General features: G+C 43.3%; 1 protein-coding gene across 2 annotated transcripts in view; it reads right to left on the bottom strand.

Annotated features, from left to right (window-relative positions):
- Positions 1 to 20,953, bottom strand: part of TMPRSS9 (transmembrane serine protease 9) — a 239,511-nt gene that overhangs the window by 145,575 nt on the left and 72,983 nt on the right. For both annotated transcript variants that reach the window (XM_044305598.1, XM_044305607.1), the window contains exon 3: positions 2,484 to 2,641. In XM_044305598.1, coding sequence (XP_044161533.1) covers positions 2,484 to 2,628 — 145 coding nt within the window. In that variant the 5' untranslated portion in view covers positions 2,629 to 2,641. The remainder of the gene's footprint in view (positions 1 to 2,483; positions 2,642 to 20,953) is intronic.

Below are 20,953 nucleotides of genomic sequence, written 5' to 3'. Positions count from 1 at the left end.
TTCCTCACTCTGATCATCCTCCTGATTTGTTGACCTAACCAAAACCTCAGGGATTGACTACTGTGTCTCATCTTCTTCATCAACCTCTTGAGACAGTAATTGCGGTTGACTCTTGGCAACTCTGTCTCATCATCAACCTCCTCATTAAACACTAATTGCCATTCCCCACCATCATGTTCTTGTGACTGTGGATGCTGAAGAGGTTGGGAATCAGTGCACAAGATCTCATGTCCCTCTTCCAGCGTGCCAAATCAAGTAATGGCATAATGGCGATGAAAAGAGGTCCTCTGAATATCCGAGTGTGGGATCACTTGTTTGGCCAGACTGTACATGGTGGGATAAAACAAAATGAAAGTGTCAGTCCTGTGTCCCAGAACACAGACAATTACTTGCGCTGCTGGTTCCGGTGTAGTGTGGTGGGTATTCACACTCAAAAGTTAAGTAGTTAAGGGTTTGAAACCACGCTGCTAATGATTCAGTCAGATGCTACACAAGTGAAAGAAACAGGGTATTAGCCTTCGTCCTCCTCTCTCAAGGGTTCGATCCTCCTCAGACCGCCTCCTCTGTAGGATTAAATGACCGGCATATAGTGAAGTACCCTCTTAGTTGTTGATAAAAAAAGGTTTTATTCTACTCACAGACAATGGTAGATCATTGGCATATCACAATAGGTCTGAGGAGGATCGAACCCTTGAGAGAGGAGGACGAAGGCTAATACCCTGTTTCTTTCACTTGTGTAGCGTCTGACTGAATCATTAGCAGCGCGGTTTCAAACCCTTAACTACTTGTACATGGTGGGAGGAAGGAGGATCAGGGTGAGAATTGCATTGACCAGACTCCTGGCTACTGAGACTGGACTTGGTGGAAGACAGGGTGGTGCTTAACTGACTGGAAGCATTATCTGCTGCAATCCAACCGACCACCTGGTTGCACTGGTCTGACTTCAAAAGTGGTGCGCCACCCTGCAAAGTGGGACATGAAGCTAGGTATTGTGGATGATTGTTTTTCTTGTGCTCTGGCAGCAGGCACAGTTTCTCCGCACCCAGGGCCATGGTCTCTGCGTGCACCATCAGCATTACGGCCACTTCCCCGTCCCTTACTGCTCACCTTCATTTTAAATGTGATATATGCTTGAAAGTATGTCACACATACAGTAGCGTAGGATTTGGAAGTGTATGCGCAAAACATTTTACTAAGGTATTTGTGGTTAGGAAAATTATACAGGACAGGTACCACAGGTAATGTTACTGTTCACAGTGTCTACGGAAAAAGTGCACTGGATGTCACTGATATTTTAGGGATGCGCACACTTTAAACAGGATGCGCTAAAAATATATATTGCTGCTGTCACACAAAATAGTACTTAAAAGGACTTTTGGATCTCTGAAAAGTTTTTTGTATAAAAATCTTCCTAGTACACTCCCTATACTGTCTGTCCCTTCCTATGCATAGCTCTTCCTAAGGCTACATGCACACGACCGTTGTGTGTTTTGCGGTCCGCAAATCGCGTATCCACAAAACACGGATGGCATCTGTGTGCGTTCCGCAATTTGCAAAACGGCACGGACAGCCTTTAATCTAACTGCCTATTCTTGTACACAAAGCGCGGACAAGAATAGGACGCTATATTTTTTTTGTGGGGCCACGGAATGGAGCAACCGATGCGGACAGCACACGGAGTGCTGTCCACATCTTTGGCGGCCCCATTGAAGCCAAAACTGCGGCTCAGATGCAGACCAAAACAACGGCCGCGTGCATGAGGCCTAAGACTGAGCAATTTAGCGCAGGTTGCGGTACAAACCTATATTGCTGCTGTCACACACAATAGTCTTTGCAAGGACTTTTGAGTCTCCCAAATGTTTTTGTACAAAAAAATATTTAATTACGCTCCCTACACTCTCTGTCCCTTCCTATGGTCAGCTCTCCCTGACTACGAATGAGCCGAACATGCTTCATCGGGTGCTATATAGCACCCGATGACGCATTCCGGCCAGCCAATCACTGTAATGCCAGTAGCCAACATGGCTACTGGCATTACAGTGAGGGCAGTACTTACCTGCACGTTTATTTTCTGTGTAGCAGCCAAGAAACGTGCGGGGAGGAGACTCGAGCATGGCTTTCAAGCACATGCAGTCCTCGGCCGAGAACCGCCATTTGCCGAGCATCGAGATACTCGAGCCAAACAGGTGTTCGGCCGAGCATGTTTGATCATCACTAGTGAGGTCCCCTCCTGACCATTGTTTATGAACCATGGGGCTGCCATAAAGCAATTTTCTTAATGCTTTCTAAATGCTGTTAAGAAAAGCTCAGGCAAGATGCCTGCCCCCATAATCACATTCAGTAAATTGAGCAAAAAAAATCTGCAATCAGAAAATAAAAAACAGATTAGAAGAAAAGGATGTGTTACTTTCTGGTTTTAACTGGCAGAAAATAATTTTTGTGACACATTTCCTTTAGGATAAGAAAAATCTGATCACACTTACTTATTAATAGTCCTGTAGTGACACTGATGGCCGTGCCTCCAAGAAGTATTGAAGCCAATGTCCATTTGCAGCATGGTGTGTGTATGAAATTCACCTTGTCCACATCTAATACAGGCACTGTATCTCCATGATGCTGGCCTGCCATTGTAACAAAAGACCTGTAGAGAACAAACAACTGTCATGAACACTACAATCTACATTTTCCATGCCTTTATACAAAATGTAATCCAAATTAAATATAAATTTATAATCCTTATATAATGCATTAACTAAGGTCATTTTCAGACAGTTATAAGGCAGATGCCTTATTGCTCCTGCATTATGAACAATATGTCAAACTGCTAAAAATATGGCATAATTGAAAGTTTGCGGTCTGTGAGGAGTTCAGAGATAAGGGCTATACATTGAGACTAGGGGTGAGCGAATCAAGCCTCGGATCCAAGATCCAAAGTCGATTAGTTCCCCAAATTTATTTTAATGTTGTATGAAGACCTTTCTCTGTACAGCATTAAAATGTATGGGCTTCACGGAAGCAAAATTCATTAAGTCCAAAGATGCGTGAGACTTCAGTGAATTCTACAACTTTACAAACATTTTAAAACAGGAATCCAAAGTCGGCTTTGGAATCGGCTGGTACCTCGGTACCGAATTTACTGGATTTAAATTTTTTATTTTTTTTTAGAATTGAAGCCCAAAGTTCTTCACTGAAGCCTTGCAAGACTTCGGACTTAACTAATTTTGCCTCCGCAAAGCCCTTACAGTTTGATACTGTATGGAGACAGGTCTCCTTACAGCATTAACATGAAGTTGGGAACGGGGGCGGAGCCTGAACGCTTTCTGTGATGGCCGCTTGATCCTGCAGCTCCGTCGCACTCACACTGGAATACTGCCACTTCTAGCGAAAAACTTGCCAAAAATGTTCAGAACCGGGAGAGAAAGAAGTGGGGACACTCCTGGAACGCAGAAGACCCAGAAAGCACAGATGGAACTGCAGAAATATTGGAAAAAGTCTAGCTCCGGCTCTCCATATAAAGCTGCAAAGATGGTGCCCGCAGTGGAGGTAGTATCAACGTAGTATCAACAAAGTATCAACAAAGCATTAACCCTCATAGAGGATCAAGAGAACCGCAGTAGGTGGAAAAACATCCGCATAAAAGGATTGCCAGCAGAGGAACTACCAACCATAGCTAGGGAACTGTTTTCGGAGCTGTTGGAAACAGACAGAGCAGCGTCTATCACTATTGAGTGAATTCATAGGGCTCTTCGCCCAAAACCGAAGCCTAATAAAGCACCAAGGAATGTCATATGTGGCCTACTTTCGTATGTGGACACAGCCAGCATTCTAACGGCTGCTAGAGATAGATACAGTATCAAATAATGATAGTAGTGCTCTGACTCTGACTTGGAGAGAGTCTGGAACCAATTGGACATACCACCTGTAGAAGTTCTGTCGTGGCTCCGTGTACAAGACCCAGAGCTATTACCCCCTCTGCCTTGAGTAGAACAATGGAGGAAGGCGCCTAGAGCACGCTCGCCCAGAAAGAAACAACACCTGAGGACAATTGAGGACTGTCTCGCCAGAGGACAATGTCCCTGAGGTTTTCCTTACCTTCTCAGTTGGGGGAGATGTGTGCTCATTTGCACTTAGGCCCTAGAGGCCTTGCTGTGGTGGGTTTATAGTTACTTGCGAACGTGTATGAAGACAGAACAGTAAAACAGAAGCTAGTCACCAGCGATAGTGGATCTGACTATACGGAGCCGCCATCCCACACGCGGCCCTGCGTACAAGATTGCAGCAGTTGCCATACAGTCACAAGGCAAGTGTAACATGATCCAGACCACGCTGAAGTCTGTTTCTACATAGACTGAGTCCGCACAGAGACATTAAGCAGCCAGCAAACAGGCACACAATGTCCATTAGCCGGGCATCATCATACAGGACCAGGTCACGAGCAAGCTGCTCTAGCAAATCCTCAATTTTAGAAAAGGCTGCTCTTGCACGTGCAGAAGCTGAAGTAGCAAAAGTAAGGTCTTCCTTTGCTGCACAAGACATGCAACTAAAGCTAAGGCAAGCAGATCAAGAAACAGAAAGAGCACACCTGCAAGCATCACTGGAAGAAGAAACAGCACGCCTGCAAGCATCAAAAGAAATAGAGAGAGCGTTACTAGAAAAGGAGAGAGTACTCCTGCAAGTGTCACTGGAAAAACTTGTCGCAGAGAAAGAAGCGGCCGCCGCAGTAACCAAAGCAGAGTTCCTAGAAGCTTTGGAGTTCCCCGAATCCGAGAAACACAGTCAAGTACTCGGACCAGATCTAGATCAACAAGATCCTGCACAGCGCATCTCAGAATACATCCATCAGCATCCCAAGACAGGTGACAACTGTGATCCAGTATATCAGCCAGCTTATACAGTGCCAAAGATCCTACCTTGAATCGCAGTACTTCAAGCAGGACGGTATGCGAAAAAACTAAATGCTGACCGCCTACAGAACAAAAGCTGCAACCTTCACTTCGACTTAAAGGGACATCCTTCGCGCCAGAGCGGTATTATACAGACTGCCCTAAGCCAGAAATCCCTAAAAGGTATGGTGATACACCACACATGCAGCATAACAACGACACACCGGGTAGTATTGGCGCCAACCAGGCCGCCATGGACTTTGCCAAGTTCTTTGCTAAATGGGAGCTCGTTACCAAAGGACTTATAAAGTTCACCGATAGCCCTGAGAACTACAGGGCATAGTGAGCCTCCTTCCAAAATGCCATAATATACTGTGATCTTTCCTATAGTGAAGAGTTATATCTCTTGGTAAAATGGCTTGGAAGAGAGTCTGCTGAACACGCCAAAAGAATCAGAGACATTAACATAAACTATCCGGGCAAAGGCCTAAAGATGGTGTGGGAAAAACTTGAGTGTTATGGGTCAATAGAAGCTATAGAAACTGCTTTATTTAAGAGAATTGATAATTTTCCCAGAATAGTGGGTAGGGGTCACCAGAAGCTCAGGGAACTCAGCGACTTGTTAAGAGAGGTACAGGTTGCTTAGGCAGAAGGAGATCTGCCAGGGCTAGCATTCCTGGACACCCCCAGAGGTGTCAATATGATTGTCCAAAAACACCCTTATAATCTTCAGGAGAAGTGGATCATGCATGGTTCTCATTATAAACAGGATCATAATGTACCATTTCCCCCTTCGTGGTGTTTGTAGACTTTGTTACTCAACAGGCAAGGATCAGAAATGATCCCAGTTTTGACTTTATATTGTCATGTCCCACTACCCCTAGTGTCATCCTCATAAAACACCAGTGGCAGTCCACAAAACTAACGTTTCCTCCACAGATTCTCCTTACAGGACGTTTAAGTCTTCTGAAGAAAACAAACACAAAGATCTTACCAAAGAATGCCCCCTGTGCAAGAAACCACATTCTCTACTAAAATGCAGAGCCTTCAGGGAGAAGTCTTTAGAGGATTGCAAAGAGTTCCTCAAAGAAAACAACATCTGCTTCAGGTGCTGCACTACAACAGCATACTTTGCCAGGAACCGTAAGGTCAATGTGTCATGCGCAGATTGCGGTAGCACAGAACACAAAACGGCTTTACACCCTGAACCACCCTCTCAGGTATCATCCCAAGCAGAGGAACATGACGGAATGCTGATAGACACTGACATATATACCCAAGTAGTCACTTCTCAGTGTACGGAGATCTGTAAAGGCCTCGCAGGAGGGAAGTCCTGCTAAAAAATCTGCCTTGTCAGAGTTTACCCGGTCAGTCACAGAGATAAGGCGATCAAGATATATGCAATCTTGGATGATCAAAGCAATAGGTCTTTAGCTAAATCCACCTTCTTCGACACCTTCAACATCGTAGGGCACAGTTCTCCCTACTCTTTAAGGACATGTGCAGGTACCGTTGAGACGGCGGGGAGGAAGGCAACTGGATACAAGGTTGAGCACATAGATGATCAGACCTGCTTGTCCCTGCCAACCATACTGGAGTGCAATCACATTCCTGACAACCAGTCTGAGATACCTACACAAGAGGTAGAGGCATACCACCCCCACCTGAGGAGTATAGCTCACCTGATAGCGGAGCTGGACCCAGAAGCCCCAATAGTCTTGCTCCTTGGAAAAGACATACTACAAGTTCACAAGGCTAGAAGACAGATTAATGGTCCCCAAAATGCTCCATATGCCCAGAGACTTGACCTAGAATGGGTCATCATAGGATACGTCTGTGTGGTAGGAGCACACAAGTCGACCTCAGTCAACAGTATGCTCACCAGCACACTTGAAAATGGACATCCTTCCCTATACCAGCCATGTCAGAGCAGTTTCCTTCTGTGAAGACCATGCCTGCGATGGTGAGCAAGATCCCTTAGGGTGCACAGTTTTCCATAGGACAAAAGAAGACAACACGGTCGCAATGTCCATAGAAAACAGGCTGTTCTTGGATATCATGGCTCAAGGAATAGTAAAAGACAAGTCAAAAAGCTGGTTCGCACCTTTACCGTTTAAACCCCGGAGACAACGCTTACCTAACAACAAAGAACTTGTCTACAGTTGATTCATCTCCCTCAAGCACAAACTTCAGAGGACGCCAGAGACAAGAGAACATTTCTTTGCCTTCATGGAAAGAATATACCAGAACAACCATGCAGAAATGGCACCTACGATCCAAGACTCAGAGGAGTGGTATTTTCAGAGTGTATCATCCCAAAAAACCAGGGCAGATACGAGTAGTATTCGACTCAAGCACCATCACTAAACGATGTCTTACTGTCTTGGTCCAGACCTCAAAAACAGACTTCTGGAGGTACTTCTACGCTTCCGCAGAGATTCCGTAGCATTTATGGCTGACATACAGATGTTCCACTGCTTCCTCGTCAAGGAAGAACACAGGAACTACTTGAGGTTCTTCTGGTACCGCAACAACGACCCTAATGAAGACATTGTGGAGTACCGAATGAGAGTGCACATCTTCGGAAACAGTCCCTCCCCTGCAGTCGCTATCTATGGTCTCAGACATTCAGCACAAGAGGGTGAAGCAAAGTATGGGTCAGATGTCAGATCCTTTGTGAAAAAAAGATTTCTACGTGGACGACTGCTTGAAATTCACACCCACGAACGAGACCAAAATCAGTCTCCTAAAAAGGGCTCAAGAGATGCTCGCTCTATCTAACTTGAGGCTAAACAAAATTGCCTCCAACAGCCGTGAGATAGTGGAAGCTTTCTCACCCCAAGAGAAAACTGCAGAGAAAGCTCCAGGAGCTAGACCTGGTGGATGTTTGGAGAACCCATCACCCAGCCACTAAGGACTACACCTTTTATTCCGCACCCCATAACAGTTATCAAAGACTGGACTATCTTCTACTATCTAGCACCCTACTAAAGGCCTTGAAGAAGTCAAATATAGGGTCTTTCACCGTATCTGATTATGCTCCCCGCTGGACCTTGATAACATTGAATGCTTTAACCCCTAAGTCATGGAATTGAAGACTCAACGAGTCACTTTTAGATAAGAAGAAAGGGGAAACAAGAAATCACCACTTAGATTACTTTTTCACAAATAATAAGTCCTTGGAGGTTAACTTCCCTACTGTCCGGGAGGCCCACAAGGCCTATATTAGAGGCGCTTTCCTAGAACTGGGCTCTAGATTTAAGAAAGTAGCCCAGAAAGATATTGATAACACGCTTAAAAAGATAGCAGTTATTGAACGCATCCATAAAAGATCTAGGGCAACGGAGGTGCAGGAAGAGCTAAGACTCCTCAGAGAGTTAAGGTCATCTTAACCTTAGATCTTCCAAACGTTACCTTTACTTTCAACAGCTGATATATGCACATGGTAATAAAGGTGGCCGACTGATGTCTTCTATGATTAAGAAAAGCAATTGTGGCAGAGAGGGGAGAGACGCTCATAGGGTAATAGTTTTTCGGGGGAAATGATTGACAAGAAATATAAGTTATGCTCACCTTTTTGTGTTTTGCATGCATAGGCACAACTCTAGTGTAGGCATGTGGTTAGACAGCTGAGAAAAACGCGCTGTCTGCACAGAGGACGTTGTTTTTTTATTCCAGACTTGGAAAAGTAGTGTTTTCAACTCCAAAATGTGTTGTGACCTCTATATATAAACAATAAAAGGAACTATCTACAACAACCTGAGGTCGTGTGTTTGCACCAAGAAGTATCGAAAAACGGTGAACCACAATTACTCCAGACCCCTGTATGATTAAGAAAAAGAAATCACTATTGCATATATCAGCGGTTAAAAGTGCCCAAGGTCAGGTTGTGAAAGTAACACCAGACATCGCTAAAGCTTTTCAAACCTTGTATGCAGGATTATATAACTTTCAGCAGTCAGATCCCCGAATAGCTAGTCCTTCTAGAGATCTGGCTATAGAATCCTTCCTGAGGACTCTGAATCTCCCTACATTAGATCACCAAGCAGCACAAGAATTAGTAAAGCCAGTATCACTGGAGGAAATCAAAATCATTGTTAACAGTTTTTCCCTGAAGAAGAGCCCAGGCCCTGATGGCCTTCCACTTCAGTACTATAAAACATTCTTTGACATACTTTTTCCACACTTATGCACATTATGCAATGATCTCCTAAATGGGGCTATACACAGACAAACACAGGAGGCACATGTGATCCCCAAAGAAGGAAAAGATCTCCAACTCTGCGGCAGCTTATAGGCCTATCTCACTTCAGAACCTTGAACTGAAAATCTAGACTAAACTCTTGGCCTTTAGAATGAAAACATACATTCCGTCATTAGTGGGACCGGACCAAGTGGGATTTGTCCCAGGCAGGGAAGAATAATGCACACATGTTGTTTCACATTGTCCACATGGCCCACAGAACCAAGATCCCACTGACATTGCTAGGAGTGGATGCCGAGAAGGCGTTTGACCGGGTGGACAGGTGTTTTATAAAGCAGACCTTACTGAGGTTCCAATTCCCACCACAGTTTGTGGATGCAATCTTCACTCTGTATGGCCAACCTCACGCCAGACTCAAAATAAACAGGACATTGTTCCCTACCTTTGAGGTTAAAAATGGTACCCGGCAGGGATGTCCCCTTTCTCCCACTTTATTTATTTTAGTAGCGGAAACTCTTTTGCCAGCTATTCGACAAGAGACAGATATTAAGGGTTATAGATGCAGGAGATTTTAATTTAAGTCTTTAGCGTTCCCGGATGATTTGCTATTTGTGATTACTAATCCACATTCTGGTCTTCCAGCAGTTGCTAAACTCTTAGACCACTTTGGCTCACTGTCAAATTTAAAATGAACGCTAACAAATCAGAAGTGATGAACATTACTCTAACACAATCAGAGGTTCAGGATATTAAAGCAACCACACCTTTTGCGTGGTGCTCGGGTTCCATAAAATACTTAGGGATAAGAGTCCCAAGTCAGCTATCTTAGCTTTATGAGCTTAATTTCACCCCATTGTTATCTGAGGTTACAGAGCTCCTGAAGTCCTATGATCTACCCTTGATCTTCTGGATGGGCAGAATCAACCTGATAAAATGCTACATTCTCCCCAAAGTATTATATTGTATGCAGATTATACCTATTTGATTACCTCCAACTTTCTTTAAAGGGAACCTGTCACCAGGATTTTGTGCATAGAGCTGGGGACATGGGCTGCTAGATGGCCGCTAGCACATCTGCAATACCCAGTCCCTATAGCTCTCTGTGCTTTTATCCATATGCAAATGAACCTGATATGTGTCCTGTGTCCGGAGATAAGTCCAGCGGAAAGGAGCCCAGCACCGCCCCGTGTCCTCCGAATCTCCTCCTTGCTGGCTGACGTCACAGAGCTGGAGCGCCGAAATCTCGCGATGCGCGAGCTAGCGCATGCGTAGTTCATTCCCTGTGCTGATGCCAGCACAGGGAATGAACATGATGCCGACACTGCGCATGCGCTAGCTCGCGCATCGCGAGATTTCGGCGCTCCAGCTCTGTGACGTCAGCCAGCAAGGAGGAGATCCGAAGGACGTGGGGCGGTGCTGGGTTCCATTCCGCTTGACTCATCTCCAGACACAGGACACATATCATGTTCATTTGCATATGGATCGAAACGTTTTTTTTAACACAATAAAAGCACACAGAGCTATGGGGACTGGGTATTGCAGATGTGCTAGCGGCCATCTAGCAGCCCATGTCCCCAGCTCTATGCACAAAATCCTGGTGACAGGTTCCCTTTAAAGCTTTAAAACAAGCATTTTCATGCTATATATGGAAAGGAAGACCTAGGCTTTCATATGCCCTATTGACTAGGGCTAGATCAGAGGGGGGAATAGGACTGCTGGAAACCTACGCATACTAAAGGACTATACTACTACAAAGATGGATGTCCCTGGCTAGCCTTAACCAGAATGCAGACCTCAAAACCATAGCACAAACATCCCTAGCAGAAAATTTCCTAGGAGTCCTTTGGCTTCCCTCTAGAAAGCGGTTTAGGAAATCAGACTTCGACCCAATGATGCAAGGATTTGTAAAGTATGGCATGCACTGGGACCAGAGCTGTCACCGGCCCTTTCTCCATTAATGCCAACGGGTCTAATTCCGTTACATACTGGGAAACCTGTGCAGCCTTACGAGACAATGTGGCAGAGTCTAAATAGGTTCCCTCTGGCTCAATTATTCCCTAAAGGCATCATGCCTGAACAAGATATCCAGGAGTAGTGATGGACGAACATCTGCCGGGACTGTTCGCGAACGCGATAGCGTGAACACGATCAAATGTTCGCGAACCGCAAGTTTGCAGCTGGTCCCATTCATTTTAATGGCAGGTGAACCTGAAAAACCTTCAGCTCATATTTGCAGCCAAGAAATAATTACTAGAAGTGCACAAATAGTCCCATAACATGGACAGTGACATGTCAGATGTATTATTCGAATTTGCGATCTCCATTCAATTTTTTTCAATGCAAAATATCGGCAATATAATTTTCACATACGCGCATGAGCAAATGCACTATACAGTACCCAAATGCACTATAAAGAAAGTATATTAGTATATAACACCCCGCTTCAATCATTTTTTTTTTTGGGGGGGGGATTGGTATATCTCACCAGTAGAAATTATTTGTTCCAATAACGCTTGTCCCTCTATATACCTGCAGTATCGCAGCAGAACCGCACACAACTGCCGCACAATACAAATGCACTATAATATACTTTCTAACATAGAAAGTATATTATAAAATTGTACAAGGAAGGCAATCCATTAGAATATACATAAAGATAAAACGTAACCTTTAATAATGTTACTATGAGGGTCTATTCACACGTCCGTAAGTGTTTTGTGGATCCGCAAAACACGGACACCGGCAATGTGCATTCCGCAATTTGCGGACCGCACATCACCGGCACTATAATAGAAAATGCCTAATCTTGTCTGCAATTGCGGAAAAGAATAGGACATGTTCTACTTTTTTGCGGAAATGGAAGCACAGATGCGGAAGTGTGGATCTGCAAATGCAGATTCGCAAATGCGGATGCGGACAGCACATTCCGTCCCCCATTGATAATAAGTGGGTCTGCACCAGTTTTGCAAAATTGCGGAACAGATGGGGACCCATTTTGCGGACGTGTGAATGGAAAAGATATCCCTCAAAATGAAAATAAATTTAATTATTAAAGTTAAGCAAAAAGCATAGATGTGGTAGGCAATAACAAGTGCTCGGCGGCACTAAATCATGAGCTCTGCGGCACCAAATCAGAAACCATATGTCCGACCACAATCCGGGGGGTTCCAGTGCATATCCATGAATTCCGGAGGGAAAGCAAAAAAACATCTATCCCTGGACTAGATGATGATGTGGTACTGAAGGACCCTGTCCCTGATATTGCCCTACAGGGGGGTGCTATTCTGGCCCTGATAGCCTAACCACAGACCACCCACCCTGATAAGATCGACCCTGTCCGGAACCTTACCCTATATAAAAATGGCCCTAGTAAGCCCCTAGCCCCCTGACTTCCAGTTGATCACTATATAGATCTATGTGTTTTTGACTTATTATAAAAGTATATAAGTATATTGCACCCCTCTGTGTATCACACCTATCGATAGCACACCTATACCAGTCCTTAAAAGGACTTTTGTGGCCCTATTAGCTAGTGTTTGGTGTCCCTAACAGCCTGTCCCTGCTCCACACAGCAACCTCTCCCTACACTGGTAAAACACTGAATATGAAATGGCGTCCAGATCAGGTTTATTTAAGGTAGGGGGTATGTCCATGTGCTGAAATGTCTCAATTGGCTGTCCTGTACCACCTGATGGATGTGTCATGGGTCAAAGTTCTTCACAATGTAAAAGAATATGCCGGGCGCGAATATCTCCATATGTTCGCATGTTCAGCGAATCGCGAACACGCAAAGTTCGCCGCGAAATGACCGCCGGGCGAACCGCAAGGCCATCTCTATCCAGGAGGTAGTCCAGTCTTTTCCTCTTAACTTTCTTTATTATGCCCACCGTAAGAAGATTTACTCTCTAGCAATTCAGTCCCACAGTTGGTCTAGAGAACTCACTGAATTTGAGAGGGCTCTGCTTGTTACAACAAGATCTGCAAGGACTATGTCCTTCTTAGTACGCTCCTTTACTTTACCTCATGTTGAGGATAAACCATGGTACCTCCAAGCCTGGGAAAAGGACCATGGTCTATCCCTATCACCAGCAGTTATGAGGTCTATTCTAACACATTCACTGGGATTCTCCACGTGTCCGCTTAAGAGAGAACCATTATAAATTGCTAAGCCACTGGTATAGGACCCCCGATTTCCTACTGAGATATAAATTTAATTTTGATAACACATGTTGGCGGTGGAAATTGTACGATAGTGCCAGGATGACTTCTCCCTCTAACACCTAGAGAGAAGTGAGACTCCCAATAAGCTGTTTTCTTGGTCTGTCAGATGTGGAAGGCAAGTAGCTTTTCATGAGCATCATATAGGACCAGTCCTGCTTCAGCAAATCTTTGTTCTATCTGAAGCGTATTGGATAAACATTTCCCATCCCTACCTCCCCCATCTTCCCCCCTCCCCCAGATAAGATAAAATATATTTTGGTTGAATTTGGATGCATACTTTTTATATACTTTATAGGATTTATATTTTCTCTCATCCACATTGTTTATTGTCATACTCTATGTCTTTGTGTACTTTGTACTTTTGAGATGTCTCTTATTAATAAAAAGAGAATTGATAAAAAAAAATATATATATATGAAGTTGGGAACTAATCGACTTTGGATCTTGGATCCGAAGCGCGATTCACTCACCCCTAATTGAGACATACGAGTAGTGCCTGATCCTTTGGTAATTCACACCAGTGTCTCTGACACCCATGAGTCAGTTGCCAACTACCTTGGGACTATTCCAAGAATTAACAACCTGTTAGCTCCCCTGCAGCAAAGACCTGATCCCTGTATGGGGGTTAAAGGGTGAAAATCAGGGGACCACCAGGATACCACCCTTAGGAATAGCCCAGTCAAACCAGTTAGTTAGTAGAGTGGATCCACACCCATTGCCTGTTACAGTAAAGACCAATTGAAAAAAATGATTTTTTGACATATTAGGTATCGCCGCATCCGTAAGAATCTGCTCTATAAAAATACCCCCCAACCCCTCAGATGAACACGGTTAAAAAACAAAAAAAAAAAAAGGTATTTTTTTGTCACCTTACATCACAAACATTGTAATAGCAAGCGATCAAAAAGTCATATGCCCCCCAAAATAGTGCCAATAAAACCGTCCTCTCATCCCGCAAAAAATAAACCTATACTTACCTGACTGTTGTCTTGTGTCTCCCCTGGTTACGGCCACCGCTCTTCTCAGGAATCGCGGTGGCCGCGCGTGCGCAGACGACTTCTTTTCTTCTCACCGGCCGGCCGTGCATGCGCTATGGTGATTTCTTCCTGGCCAGTATAGTATACTTGCCAGGAAGAAGTCACCAGGGCGCATGCGCGGCCTCGGCGTGCGCGTTCAGTACAGCGCGCGGCCCGGACGGGAGAAGAAATCAATCAAGATGGAGCCCGCCCCCTGCCGAGTGCCGAAACCAGGAAGTGGACAGCGCGCCGGGAGCAGGTAAGTATAAAACTGCGTGTTGAGAAAACCCCTTTAAGGAGACAATTACCTTTTCTTAAGTAACAGCCCTTTTTGTCTACCTCATACCTACTATATAAGTGAATGCATCTTTAATAAAGGGTGGGATGAGAAGTTCTTTCCATGAAACCCGCTTGTGTTCTGGTCCAATTGTGAAAGTTATATGTGCGCACATACTTCTAATTGATTTGGCACCACACAAAGACGATGAAAATCGCTAGAGTGGCAATGACACTGCTGCCTCTGAGGTTGTGCGACAGCGAGGTTAGAGCCCCTGTTTCTCCATGCCCTGTGTATGGGCAGGCATGATGCCAGTTATTGTCCACCCACCAACTGAGAGAAAAGTTGCTAAAAATGTCAGCTACAATAATAGCCAGCAATTATGTTATTTCTCATGTACACCCCTACGGCAGCTTATTATGAAAAATTACCTGAAATGACAATTACACTTTAAAGGGGTTTTCCGGTATCAACATCCTTTAAAATAATCATTTAGGAAGGTAGCTGTACTTTTCTAATGTATTTATTTTACCTTTATTGATCCTATCTTCCGTTTTGAGCAGAGTCAGACTGGGTTCTTTGGACCCAACTGAGGAAATTATTCTCAGGCCCAAACCCCATATCATGAATAAAATCTAAAAGATTAGAATTCAAAGAAATACTGTATACCCTAGTAGAAGCTTATTGTCTCCAAAGTCAGCTCCAAATGTTTTTTTCTTCCTGGATCTTCGGAAAGTCCTCTGGTACCCTTGTAGGCCAGTCCGATGCTGGTTCAGGACTGTGGTCACATGACCATGTCCATGCAGCTCTTTTGGTTTCCTGTATTGTTAGTCCCATGGGCATGTCAAAGCAGCAACAGGGGCCGTGATAGGAGAGTTTCTATGTAATTAGCTGGGTGGGAGCTAAGAAGTAGCTGGGTGATGTCAGGGGCTGAAGCAGAGAAAGGATAAATGCATCATAGGTTTGGTTGAATGCAGCAACTGGAAGTGCTACATACAAGATGGAAACAAACCAGAGTGATTTGTTAACATAGTAAAAACAGGGGAAGAAAGCATGAGGAAGATGTACATGAGGTAAGCAACTACATGAGCATGTCTTTTAAAAACCATAGTAATATTGGGAAACCCCTTTAAAACACTTGGGTTTTAACATCAATTATATTTATTTGAAACATAAATTCAAAATCTACAGTAAAAAGTGACATCTTCGGGAGGGTTTTTAATTAACCACTTCCCTACCACTGCATAACTATATACAGTATCTCACAGAAGTGATTACACCCCTCACATTTTTGAAAATATTTTATTTTTATTATACCACTAATACACGCCAAAAAGGGCTGCAATTTTCTCACTTCACCACACAACGCCTAATAAGCCCTTTTTCTTTTTCCCCACTAATACACACCAAAAAAAGGCTTTAGAACATATAACTGCGTCCGTGAACGCCAAATAATACTTTTTTTTGCCCCTATTACACGCCAAAAAGGGCTTTAATTTTCTTACTTCACCACACAACGGCTAATAGCCCCTTTTTCTTTTTCCCCACTAATACACGCCCAAAAAGGTTTTAGAGCATATAACTGTGGCCGTCAACGGCAAATAAAGGTTTTTTTTGCCACTAACATACACCAAAAAGGGCAGTCATTTTCTTAATTCACCACACAACTGCTAATAAGCCCCTTTTTCCCCCACTAATACACAACAAAAAAAGGCTTTAGAACATATATATAACTGCACCGCACAAGGGCTAATAAGACCCCAAAAACAAGAACAGTTTGCTGGAATTACAGAGGTATTGCAAACCTGAAAGCAGCAGTATAATGGCAATTTGGATCCCCAGTCAGTGCAGCAAGGTATAATAGTATTGTTCCTATTACCCAGGCTGTAAACTCCTCTACTGAATCATGTTCTACTTCAATACTGTGGAATAATTTCTCCCTTTCCTTTCCCTATACTTCTAATGATCTTTCAAAATAGAAGTTTTCAAGTCTTCCCTAGCACTTTCCCTAGCGCCTGCTAACAGCTTTACCTGCACTAAGTACACTGGAAAATGGCTGAATCCAAGATGGCTGATGTCTTAACATGTGCAGCAGCCATTTCAGGAAAAAATTTGATTCGTTGCCACGAAGGATTAGGAAATTCAGATTCAGTGTGAATCGAATAATTCCAGAAATTCTGATCGAATTCCACTTTGTCAGCTTTGATTCGCTCATCTCTAGTTGACATGATGGGGAGAAAATGTATAACACATACTGGGGTGCATTTTTCCCAGTAACCCTTTGCGGAAAAAAAAATTGGGGTCTGGTAGTAATTTTTCTTTTTCACTATTGTGTGCTTTGGAATTCTTTGGCTTTCTGCCTTTTGTGAAACACTTGTTTGTTCAAAAGTGCCTTTTCCACAGCCCTGTCTATATAAGGTCTCACAGCTGACAATGCATATCAAAGCAGAAACCATGCCATGACAAGGAAAGAACTGCATGTAGAGCTCAGATACATGATTTTGTGGAGGCACAGATCTGGAGAAGAGTACCAAAAAATTATGTTCCACTAAAAGTTCCTAAGAGCACAGTGGTCTCCATAATTCTTAAATAGAAGATGACAAATAATCCAATGGTCACTCTAGATGAGCTCCAAAGATCCTATGTGCAGATGGCAGAAACTTCCAGAAGGTCAACCATCACTGCAGCATTCCACCAATGTGGGCTTTATGGCAGAGTGGTCAGAAAGAAGTCTCTCCTCAGTAAAAGACACATAAAAGTTTGCAACAAAGCATCTAAAGGTTTCTCAGACTGTGAGAAACAAAATTCTCTGGTCTGATGAAACCAACATTGAATGTTTCTACCTCAATTCTAAGCGACATGTTTGGAGGAAACTAGTCACTGCCCAATATCATCTCTACAGTGAAGCGGGTGGCAGCATCATGCTGTTCGGGTGTTTTTCAGCCACTGGCACAGGGAGACTATTCAGGGTTGAGGGAAAGGTGAATGGAGTGCAAATATATTCTTAACGAGTAACTGTCATTCTTTTTTTTTTTTTATGTGTAGGGGCAGTGATACTGACCATTTTTGTAATATACTTTAATTACAGAAATTATTAATTATTAACAAAATTGCTCTAAAGTGACCCATTTTGAGCCTTAGCAACGCACCCTGTCATCTGTTTACTTAACATAGTCAGTGCTGAGCAAGTCTCCAAAGTTAAAGGGGTTGGCCGCTTTCTGTAAGATGACTATATGGCACGTAGTAATATAGCCTTTGTTGAAATTCTGCATTATTCTCTACATTTCATAAGGTATTCTCCCTTGTTGGTCAAGTCTTTTTGTGGCCCACACAGAGGTCCTGTCCAACAGAATACAGGAAGTGTTGCTTTAGAGTTACTTTTCTAATCGAAATGTAAGATTTCAGCAATTAAAGTGTATTACAAAAATGGTCTGTATACATTTACAATTTCTTTTTTTATAAAAACCTGATCCAGTGTGCTTTGTTTGGATCTTAGATTGGGCAGAAGATTTACCTTCAAGTAAGACAATGACCTTAAGCGTACAGCCAAGACACTACAGGAATAGCTTAGAACAACTGTGTAAATGTCCTTGAGTGGCCCAGCCGCAGCCCTGACTTAAAGGATAACTGTCATATTATTATTATTTTTTTGCTAAAATGTAGGGCAAGTGATAGGTAACAATTTTGCAATAGACTTTATTTAGCCAAAACGTTTATTTTTGGTAGAAAACTGGATCAGCCCTTAGCAGCACTCTTCAAAAGAGCGTTGCTAAGGGCCATCCGTCCATTAGGAAAGACTTAGGAGTTAAAATTACATTTATATTCCCCCTTTCTATACAATATAATGCTCCGTAACATTCACTGACCTGCGATCCCTGTGATAATAATTAATGTAGCAGCCGCCGGCTAACTGCGCACAGTGCTTCTACAAACCGGATTCCAAAAAAGTTGGGACACTATACAAATCGTGAATAAAAACTGAATGCAATGATGTGGAGGTGCCAACTTCTAATATTTTATTCAGAATAGAACATAAATCACAGAACAAAAGTTTAAACTGAGAAAATGTACCATTTTGAGGGAATAATATGTTAAATTAGAATTTCATGGTGTCAACAAATCCCCAAAAAGTTGGGACAAGGCCATTTTCACCACTGTGTGGCATCTCCACTTCTTCTTACAACACTCAACAGACGTCTAGGGACCGAGGAGACCAGTTTCTCAAGTTTAGAAATAGGAATGCTCTCCCATTCTTGTCTAATACAGGCCTCTAACTGTTCAATCGTCTTGGGCCTTCTTTGTTGCACCTTCCTCTTTATGATGCGCCAAATGTTCTCTAAAGGTGAAAGATCTGGACTGCAGACTGGCCATTTCAGTACCCGGATCCTTCTCCTACGCAGCCATGATGTTGTGATTGATGCAGAATGTGGTCTGGCATTATCTTGTTGAAAAATGCAGGGTCTTCCCTGAAAGAGATGACGTCTGGATGGGAGCATATGTTGTTCTAGAACCTGAATATATTTCTCTGCATTGATGGTGCCTTTCCAGACATGCGAGCTGCCCGTGCCACACGCACTCATGCAACCCCATACCATCAGAGATGCAGGCTTCTGAACTGAGCGTTGATAACAACTTGGGTTGTCCTTGTCCTCTTTGGTCCGGATGACATGGCGTCCCAGATTTCCAAAAAGAACTTCGAATCGTGACTCGTCTGACCACAGAACAGTCTTCCATTTTGCCACACTCCATTTTAAATGATCCCTGGCCCAGTGAAAACGCCTGAGCTTGTGGATCTTGCTTAGAAATGGCTTCTTCTTTGCACTGTAGAGTTTCAGCTGGCAACGGCGGATGGCACGGTGGATTGTGTTCGCCGACAATGGTTTCTGAAAGTATTCCTGAGCCCATTCTGTGATTTCCTTTACAGTAGCATTTCTGTTTGTGGTGCAGTGTCGTTTAAGGGCCCGGAGATCACGGGCATCCAGTATGGTTTTACGGCCTTGACCCTTACGCACAGAGATTGTTCCAGATTCTCTGAATCTTCGGATGATGTTATGCACAGTTGATAATGATAGATGCAAAGTCTTTGCAATTTTTCGCTGGGTAACACCTTTCTGATATTGCTCCACTATCTTTCTGCGCAACATTGTGGGATTTGGTGATCCTCTACCCATCTTGGCTTCTGAGAGACACTGCCACTCTGAGAAGCTCTTTTTATACCCAATCATGTTGCCAATTGACCTAATTAGTGTTAATTGGTCTTCCAGCTCTTCGTTATGCTCTAATTTACTTTTTCCAGCCTCTTATTGCTACTTGTCCCAACTTTTTGGGGATTTGTTGACAACGCGAAAACGTATTTTTCCTTTAAAATGATACATTTACTCGGATTAAACGTTTGATCTGTCATCTACGTTCTATTACAAATAAAATATTGACATTTGCCAGCTCCACATCATTGCATTCAGTTTTTATTCACAATTTGTTTAGTGTCCCAACTTTTTTGGAATCCGGTTTGTACTTCCGGCGGCTGCTACATGAATTATTATCACAGGGATCGCAGGTCAGTGAATGTAACGGAGCATTAGATTGCATAGAAAGGGGGAATATAAATGTAATTTTAACTCCTAAGACTCCTGTGCCCAGCTTTCTGTCTCCCAGGGAAGCACGAGTCAGCAGCACAGCTTTGGCTAAATAAAGTCTATTGCAAAATTGTTACCTATTACTTGCCCTACACTTTAGCAAAAAATAATAATTATATGACAGTTATCCTTTAAACTCAATATAACATCTCTAGAGAAACCTGAAAATGGCTGTCCACTGACGGTCCCTATCCAGCCTGACAGATCTTGAGAGGATCTGCAGAGAGGAATGGCTGCAAATTCCCAAATCCACGGCATCACCTCGGGGCATCATACCCAAGAAGACCGGAAGATGTAATTGTTGCCATAGGTGCTTCAACTAAGTGCTGAGTAAAGGGTCTGAATACTGCATTTTGGGATGCAGTGATGCCTATTATGTTTATTTTTTTATATGCAAAATGGGAAAGGAAGCAGATTTGAATTTTTAAACATTTTTTTTTTTTTTTTTTTACACAGTTACTAGGGATGAGGGAACCCGGACTTTACAGGTTCGGCATTTGGGTTGAGTAGGAATTCCGTTACGGATTCTGTTATACAACAGAATATAACGGAATTCGTAGACGGAATGCAAAATGGAAGTCTTTAAAAGGCATTCCGCTTTGATCCATTATAATAGCAGTCTATGGCCAAGCATAACGGATCCATCTGGTTTCCGTTATGCAGGCCTTTGTTTTACTGTCTGCATAACAGAAACCAGACAAATCCGTTATGCTTGG

Source organism: Bufo gargarizans, chromosome 1 (assembly GCF_014858855.1).
Source record: "Bufo gargarizans isolate SCDJY-AF-19 chromosome 1, ASM1485885v1, whole genome shotgun sequence".
NCBI classification, from domain to species: Eukaryota; Metazoa; Chordata; class Amphibia; order Anura; family Bufonidae; genus Bufo; species Bufo gargarizans.
This window is presented reverse-complemented; position numbering and strand designations above follow the sequence as displayed.